Source organism: Trematomus bernacchii, unplaced genomic scaffold (genome assembly GCF_902827165.1).
Source record: "Trematomus bernacchii unplaced genomic scaffold, fTreBer1.1, whole genome shotgun sequence".
Classification (NCBI taxonomy): Eukaryota; Metazoa; Chordata; class Actinopteri; order Perciformes; family Nototheniidae; genus Trematomus; species Trematomus bernacchii.
This window is the reverse complement of record NW_022987648.1, coordinates 14,644,507-14,653,168: the sequence shown is the minus strand read 5'-3', so window position 1 is coordinate 14,653,168 and position 8,662 is coordinate 14,644,507. Positions and strand designations below refer to the sequence as shown.

General features: G+C 40.5%; 1 protein-coding gene across 1 annotated transcript; it reads left to right on the top strand.

Annotated features, from left to right (window-relative positions):
- On the top strand, positions 1–8,366 carry LOC117485834 (high-affinity choline transporter 1-like). Its single transcript, XM_034134543.1, has 8 exons — positions 1–184; positions 707–820; positions 1,289–1,444; positions 1,539–1,687; positions 2,633–2,776; positions 3,054–3,207; positions 6,812–7,029; positions 7,710–8,366. Exons 1-8 carry the CDS (start codon positions 1–3, stop codon positions 8,364–8,366), a joined length of 1,776 nt encoding a protein of 591 aa, XP_033990434.1.
- The last annotated feature ends 296 nt before the right edge of the window (positions 8,367–8,662 follow it).

Here is an 8,662-nt window from a genome sequence, read left to right as displayed (position 1 = left end):
ATGGCCTTCCACGCCGAGGGTCTCGTGGCCATCGTGATCTTCTATCTAATGATTCTGTTCGTGGGGATCTGGGCCGCGTGGAAGAACAAGAGCTCCGGTGGAGCCGAGGGTGGAGACCGCAGCGAGAGGATCATGGTCGGGGGAAGGGACATCGGATTGTTCGTTGGTGGATTCACAATGACTGGTGAGTTGGTTAATAACTACGGGAAGTATTGTTATGTTAATGTGCTGTTAAGTGTTCAACATGAACATTTGGCTCATGCTGTTACACTTAGACGTTACATGAAGTCAGAGAAAGACGATGAATTTCACCAACTTCGTCTTTTACGCACGGACAGCACTGCAGCCACACATGTGATGTATTGCCACTACTTTCAGCATTACATTTATTAGATTGCTAAACACTTACAGATGACGCAACTAACGACTGAAACATTTTAGTTTTGTGTTGTAAGTCCAAATGTCACCTAGGGAGGTCTCGGGTCCTTTAGATTTACATCCAAATAAACCTGTTTTCCAAAAAGCAGATGGATTCAGTCAATCTGATATATGCCAAATTATAATCTCAATTGCAAACTACATTTCATTTTAATCCCGCTCCTTCCATACTAGACAACCGCAACATGAATGATTTTTTTTTGTTAGAATCATTTTATGGAACATACAATAAAGTACTTAAATGTTTTTCTCTCTCTCTTGGTTTCAGCCACTTGGGTGGGTGGGGGCTACATCAATGGGACAGCAGAGTATGTCTACCTGCCAGGCTTCGGACTGGCATGGGCACAGGCACCCTTTGGTTACGCTCTCAGCCTCGTAGTAGGTAAGAAACAATGTCTACTTTTAAGACCTTTCTTTAAAAAAAATATATATATATATATATATATAATTAACTATTCTGCTTTCAAGGTAGCCATTGATTTTGTCCATTAACTCCACAGTATTGTGGCATGTCGGTAGATGGGTGATCTATAACAGTTACATAATGTCTGCTTTTGTTTTTGTCACTTCCCACCATCGTTGTATGGCAATACATTGAAGACCTAAAACTGTAATAGCACAGGTTGATAACATTCATTTGTTAATAAGTGTATACTTAATGCGTTAGATTCATCTATTGAAACAGCTTTCAGGTCTCTGCTGTTTTTAAATACTACAGAATTGTGCTTTAGCAGTAACAGTATACAATAGTATGATGTTGTAAAGCAATACAACACTGGTAAGAAATACAGTATCTTGTTTATAAAAATAATATACACTTATACAGATTCTTCTGTCTGACATCGTTCAGGTGGCCTTTTCTTTGCCAAGCCCATGCGTTCCCGTGGTTACGTCACCATGCTGGATCCCTTCCAGCAGATATATGGGAAAAGGATGGGCGGCTTGCTCTTCATCCCGGCACTCATGGGGGAAATCTTCTGGTCTGCGGCCATTTTATCTGCCCTGGGTGGGTGAATTCTGGATCCTAAAACGTATATGTAATTAAAAAAACCTCTGTGTTCAAAATATAAATGTTAACTCATTAATGTACTTTCCTGCAGGTGCTACTCTGAGCGTGATCGTGGACATAAACATCAACATGGCGGTGGTGATCTCAGCCCTCATTGCTATCTTCTACACGCTTGTTGGAGGACTCTACTCTGTTGCATACACAGATGTGGTCCAGCTCTTCTGTATCTTTATAGGCTTGGTGAGTTTCACTGTCAACATCTCCGTAGCCAGTGACTCTAGAGGGGACAAGGAATCTGCCACCTCCAACTTTGGATAGACCCTAATAGGATTTATCCTTTATATAGACTGAGGTCCAATACCATTACCCGTCCTGTATTTTTTCACCCAAAATATGTACGTTTTCATTAACCAATATTTAATTCAAATCTTTGTTGTTGTTGACCATTTTCTCTCCAAAAACGTCTTAAAGATATCAAGCATCCATATCTACCTGTGTAATCTGATAACACATTTTGCATTGCAAGTTTATTAATTGTTCAAAAAAATGATCATAATCTTCATATCAGACATGTGTCACATCTAGAAACTATTCTTCAGTTTGCTTTGTATAAATTGGTATTTCTGGAACAATTATCAAAGCTTGGATCCAATCTCAGAGTGTACAACTTTGATGTTGAAAGGTTTTATATCACAAAATTATATTAGATTATTTTAGATTCAACTTTATTGTCATTGCACAGAGTACAACGAAACCCAGTTTGAATCCAACCAGAAAGTGCAAATAGTAATGAAGCGCATTATTTTTCAATTAATTAATATAAGGGCAGGGTTTAGACATATAGATAAATACAGATGTAATAAATGGAAGATACAGCAGTTATAAATAGTAAATAAAGACATTGTAAATGAGTGCAATGTCCCTGAGTGTGATGTGCTGTGGGTTTGAGCCCCATGACGTTCAAAGGGGTGTGTTGGCTGGTTCTGACTGTGAGAGTTCAGGAGGGTTATGGTGTTGTGGAAAAAGCTGTTTCTGAGCCTACTGGTGTGGGATCTGAAGGACCTGTATACAGTGTCCCTGATGGGAGGAGGGCAAACAGACTGTGGTTCAGATGTGAGGATGTGTTATAAAATATATATATATATAACAATGATTTTATCTGCATTGTGACCTTTTCTCCTTTAGTGGATCAGCGTGCCTTTTGCCCTTTCCCATCCTGCCGTGTCCGACATCACTGTCACAGCCAAGGAAGTAATCTACCAGTCACCCTGGCTGGGGAACATTGACCCTAAAGACAAATGGCTGTGGGCGGACAACTTCTGTTTGCTGGTAAGCCATTTTTTCATTAGAAGATTCATCCACAGAAAGAGTACTGTGAAGTAAATTGCATACACGGTTATAATCAGTGTTGCAGGTATACAGGAGTTTAATTGTTGCAGGTATGTCACAGGACATTCACATAATTGCAGACATAAAATTATATTTTAGAATAACTGGTAGCACAGTTTCAGACTTGAGAAATGTGTGTGTTAGAGCTGTGCTTATGGTGGTCTTTGTGACTGTGATGCTTTGGTGTTTGTATTTATTATGGTGTTTCTGTTTCTAGATGTTGGGGGGGATTCCCTGGCAGGTCTATTTTCAACGGGTTCTTTCTGCCTCTTCAGCTACCTACGCTCAGGTCCTTTCCTTCATCGCCGCCTTCGGCTGCTTGGTCATGGCCGTCCCCTCTGTCCTCATAGGAGCTATAGGGGCCTCCACTGGTAAATACACACACGCAAACACACACATATTTGATATCATGCACCCGAAACAGTAATCAATAAAAGCTGTGTTTCTTTGTATGGAAATGACTTAAATTATGCCACCTTTCTCTAATTATCTTTAAATATATATATTTTAATACTAACTTATTGGCTAAAATACTACAATACAAATAAATAAAGATTAATGTATTTAAAGTGGACCTATCATGCTATATTTGAATAATATAGTGTAGGACCATACCTATATAAGGCATATTTATACTTTTTTTTTTTCAAAATACCAAACAGATCATGCATTTTAGCCATGCCTCATTTCGCTCAATTTGACAATTTATAGCTCTGTTTTTGCAAGGGTTGATTCTGTGAGCAACAGCACCATCTAGAGGCCTGGCATATGTACTACAGCGTCTCCAGCGCTTTCGAACGGCAATGCCGTGGCGGTCTCCTCCTGATTGGTGGAGTTGGCCCAATAGCCGTAGCGCCACTGTCCTAACGTCAGGACAGTGTTCAAATCTGGATCAGTTTTTATCAGATCCGTTGCAGCCCCTTTTTTAGAGATTTGGGTATGGAGGAAAATAGAGAGGGTTGTGTTTTCTGACACTTGGTGAGTTCCCTGGAACACCGGGGACACATATTCATGTATAAAAGACGTACAAAAGTGCATTTTGCATGATAGGTCCCCTTTAAATTGTAAGTAGAATTGTTGATAAGTATTGATTCATTATTGATCAAATAGCTACAAATGCATGTTATTTACTTCCCGATGCCTACAAATGACAAGAAAACTAGCTAAATACAATGTCACTTGAAATCATACTCACACCCTTAAAGGTGGGATAGGTAATTCACTTCAGAAACACTTTTTGTTATATTCCATGGAATGCTCTTAACATCCCGATAGCAATGAATATATTAAATGCTTTGACAATAAATACATTAAAACATTTCATCTGTGGAAGTCGTGGCGCTGTAAAAAGCACAACCAATCATTTAGCCGTCCCGGCTAAAATAACTGGATGGCCTACCTGCCTGTCAGCCTTCCATCTGTGCACAAACTTATCTCGTGCCCTCATTGGTCGTGTGCACGTTCGTGTGTGTTGGAGGAGGAGGGGCTCTGTAAGGAAGTCTGAAGGAAGGGGCAGATTTTTTTCGGCTGCGTACTTTCAAATTCTAGCGCACTCAAGCTGGTTTTTCCATTCCTACCCTACCTTTAAATGATGTGCATACACACAAACACATGAGGATATTGATTAAACAGTTAAATAAATATCACAACACTTTTGAAACATCTAGGAATCTGATCCTTTATTCAAACAGGAATTTTTGATCAAAGAAAACCCTGCTTCGGTTTCCTGGGTTGTTTGCACACCAGCATAATGCAGATGCATGTATCTGGAGGGTAAACAACATCAGATGGATCCTGTCACAACAGCTGAGGAGAGAGTCATCAGACCGTGCCGATTTAGTGAATATTACATCTGAAGGGAAGCTAATTAATCTGGTCCGTCTGAAGTTGTTTCATGTATAACAGGCACTAATCAACCGCTGCTAGTGAATATCCAGGGGAGAGGGAGGAAGACACAGATTGTATACCTCTGGAGGACGAAGAGAAAGATAAAAACGAGACAGAAAGATAGAAGGTTTTCAGAGGGTTTAAGGGTTTTATGAAAATATTTGTACTTCATACTTAAAGGGGACCTATCATGCAAAATGCACTTTTGTACGTCTTTTATACATGAATATGTGTCCCCGGTGTTCCAGGGAACTCACCAAGTGTCAGAAAACACAACCCTCTCTATTTTCCTCCATACCCAAATCTCTAAAAAAGGGGCTGCAACGGATCTGATAAAAACTGATCCAGATTTGAACACTGTCCTGACGTCAGGACAGTGTTCAAATCAGGAGGAGACAGCCACGGCCATTGCCGTTCGAAAGCGCTGGAGACGCTGTAGTACATATGCCAGGCCAGTAGATGGTGCTGTTCTCACAGAATCAGCCCTTGCAAAAACAGAGCTAAAACATTTCAAATAGAGCGAAATGAGGCATGGCTAAAATGCATGATCTGTTTGGTATTTTGAAAAAAAAAAAGTATAAATATGCCTTATATAGGTATGGTCCTACACTATATTATTCAAATATAGCATGATAGGTCCACTTTAAATAACATATGATGCCCGGCTGATAGGAGGATATACTGTATATGAAGGGCAGGAATGACCGACCTGCTAGATTCATAGTTTCCTCAAGCACCACCATGAGGCGCACATTAGTTGTTGTTTTGACTGACATATCTCACAATTAGATTAAAAGCCCTACGTTTGTTGCAAACATTCATGTTCTCACCATGTTGATATTCTAGTTTGCCTATTGCTTTTGTTAATGTCTAAATACCTGCAAAACTAATAACACTTCCATCAGCCTCAGGAGTAATTTGGGCTCACTGCTTTTCAGCAAATGTTAGCTTGCTAAACTAAACTAAGATGGTGAACACTGTTCTGTATCTGCTAAACACAGGATGTTAGCAAAGACACTGTGAGCATGTTAGCATGCTGATGTTAGCATGTATGTCATAGCAGCACTGTGCCGCTGGCATGGCTGTAGACTCTTGTTAAATATTACCTTTTAAATTCCCCTAAAGATTCCCGTATTCAGGGTTTCCTTCCTAGAAAATAATATGTCTATATACAGCATATACAAGCTTCTGTAGTTGGTCAGTAAGTGTCTCATTGGAATAAATGGATTATAGCTCACATGAATCATTGTTCATTCTATGATAATCAATAACATTTACATGTATACATGTAATACACTTCAGCTTCATTATGTATTCTAAAATACTGGGTCATATTTCATGTTATGACACAGGATCCAATAGGGATATACCTGTGTATTAACCATGGTTAATATTGCTTGGGTGTCATACTGTATTTGAATGGGTATCCATTATTTTTGGCATTTCTCTTTAACTTGGGCTTTTTCGCTTTATTTTGACTGTACCCCTGCATTCAATTAATAATCCTTGCTTTATTTCAGACTCTTTGTTTCTCAGCTGCTCAAACAAGTGTATCGACAGGGAGTATTTTAATATGGTCTCAAAGTTTAACCTTTTGTCTGAAAAACCACAGGATCAGTACAAAAATTATAATGTAGTTATAATCTGTCCACTTTAAATTTCCCAAACTGGCTAAAACCATGATGTTTGAAATCTCATTACATGTTACTTGTTAGATGCTTTTATCCAAAGTGACTTACATACTCAATACTGTGGACAATCCCCACAGGAGCAATTTGGGGTGAAGTGTCTCTCCCAGGGACACAACGACATGCTGACTGCAGTGGGGTTTGAACCTGTGACCATCTGATCCCCCAGACCAAGGCTCTATCCACTGCGCCACACGCTCCCTCATCACAGGAGTGCACCCTCAGTACAGCCTCCTCCACGTTATGTTGGGACCTTGCCTCACACTAGATGCCGCTTAGTGTTTTTTGTTTGTTTGTTTACTTAATTCTGGCATTTGTTTCCCATTTGGCACAAAGATAATCTTGATCTGCTTTGAATATTACTGAATTCTTTACATTTGTATCCCATTTTTTACCCCAGACTGGAACCAGACTTCTTATGGAGCCCTCCCTCCGAAGGATATGGATCAATCGGACATGATCCTTCCCATAGTGCTTCAGCATCTCTGCCCGTCCTACATTTCCTTCTTTGGTCTGGGAGCAGTGTCGGCTGCGGTCATGTCGTCAGCAGACTCTTCCATTCTCTCCGCCAGCTCCATGTTCGCCAGGAACATCTATCAGCTCGCTTTTCGGCAATCGGTAAGAGTGCCAACAATAACACAAACAAATATCTGCGCAGTTTAAATGAGTTGTTGCAAACATCAGTCAAATCATCGATACATCAATTCCAATCTCATCCCAGTGGTTTGCAAATGTGTGAGATGGTTGTTACTGATGAACATGCAAAACAGAGACACAAAAGGAGTGGGAAGTTATATTATTCTAAAATGACAGTGGTAATTATATTCTATAAACCACTGATGACATGAAATATATCCCTTTGACCAAACACTGACAGTCCCAGGAGAACCAAAAGTCCTGATGACTTTAGTGATCCCCTGACTTCTATTAACCCAACAGCAGGTGGAAATCTCCGGTTAACTTCTGCACAGATTGCTTCACTGGATACAAACATTATTGTCTTCGTCTGGATAATTTTTTACAAACCTGGTGATGCTCTGACCTTTTTTCTAGGACCATCATCAGTTCAAATTGTTACGAAATGCTTGCAAAAACGAATTCCTTTCAGTCTGAGCTTGTGTTTAATTCTAATTAGCAAATGTTAGCATGCTAACACCCTAAGCTAAGACGGCTATCATTACACCTGCTATCTTATCTGCAGTCTTGTTATAATCTGACATTTATTTACCTTTAATTCTCAATCTTTTCTTGTCTTTATTCTATGTTTTCCTTTCTTCTCTCTATCTGCTCTGCTCCAGGCCTCAGATACTGAGATTGTTTGGGTGATGCGCTGCACCATCTTTGTATTCGGTGCTCTTGCCACTGCTATGGCCTTGTTAACAGGATCAGTGTACGGCCTGTGGTACCTGAGCTCCGACTTGGTCTACATCATCATCTTTCCCCAACTTCTCAGTGTGTTATTTGTCAAAGGCACCAATACCTATGGCTCTGTGGCTGGCTATGTCTTTGGTCTTCTGCTGCGTATTGGTGGAGGGGAGCCCTACCTCAAACTGCCTCCGTTCATCTACTACCCCGGTTGGGTGACCCAGGAGAAGATCCACCACGTCACTGGGGACGTAGAGTACTTCGTCCAGCAGAGGTTTCCCTTCAAGACAATGTCTATGCTGGCCTCCTTCCTGGCAAATGTTGCCTTTTCTTACATGACGAAGTACCTATTCGAAAGTGGTATGTGGTCACATAAGTATGACTTCCTGGATGCCGTTGTGTCCAAGCATAGCGACGAGATCATGGACAAAGACACGCTGGTGAGCAACCATGATAACATAATTCTCTCAGAGATAACGCCCGTCAGGCAGTCCCTGGGTGCGTCACTGGCTGGGACATTCATCAACTCTGAGATCCTCAGTGATGATGGAGCGTCCAGTCCAGAGGATTTAGTAATAAAACACGACTAGGCAACAAAGGCACAAAGGAAACTAAAACCAAGGAATTTTAAGAAGAGGGAATAATGTACGACGCATCAACATTCTTCAGGAAACTACTGCCGCACTGGAAGCCGAATCAACAGAAATCTGCTGTGGCTTCCGAGTGACTCCAAAAGTTTGTTTTATGCTGATTAAACGGTGCCTCCTTCTTTTTTAAGATCCCTTGCCTAGACCCAGAAAGTTGACTGTCAATCAGCCGTGTCAAGCATACCATACTTGTCCTTTTTTTAACTCATAACTCTGTGAATTTACAACCATGAAAACCT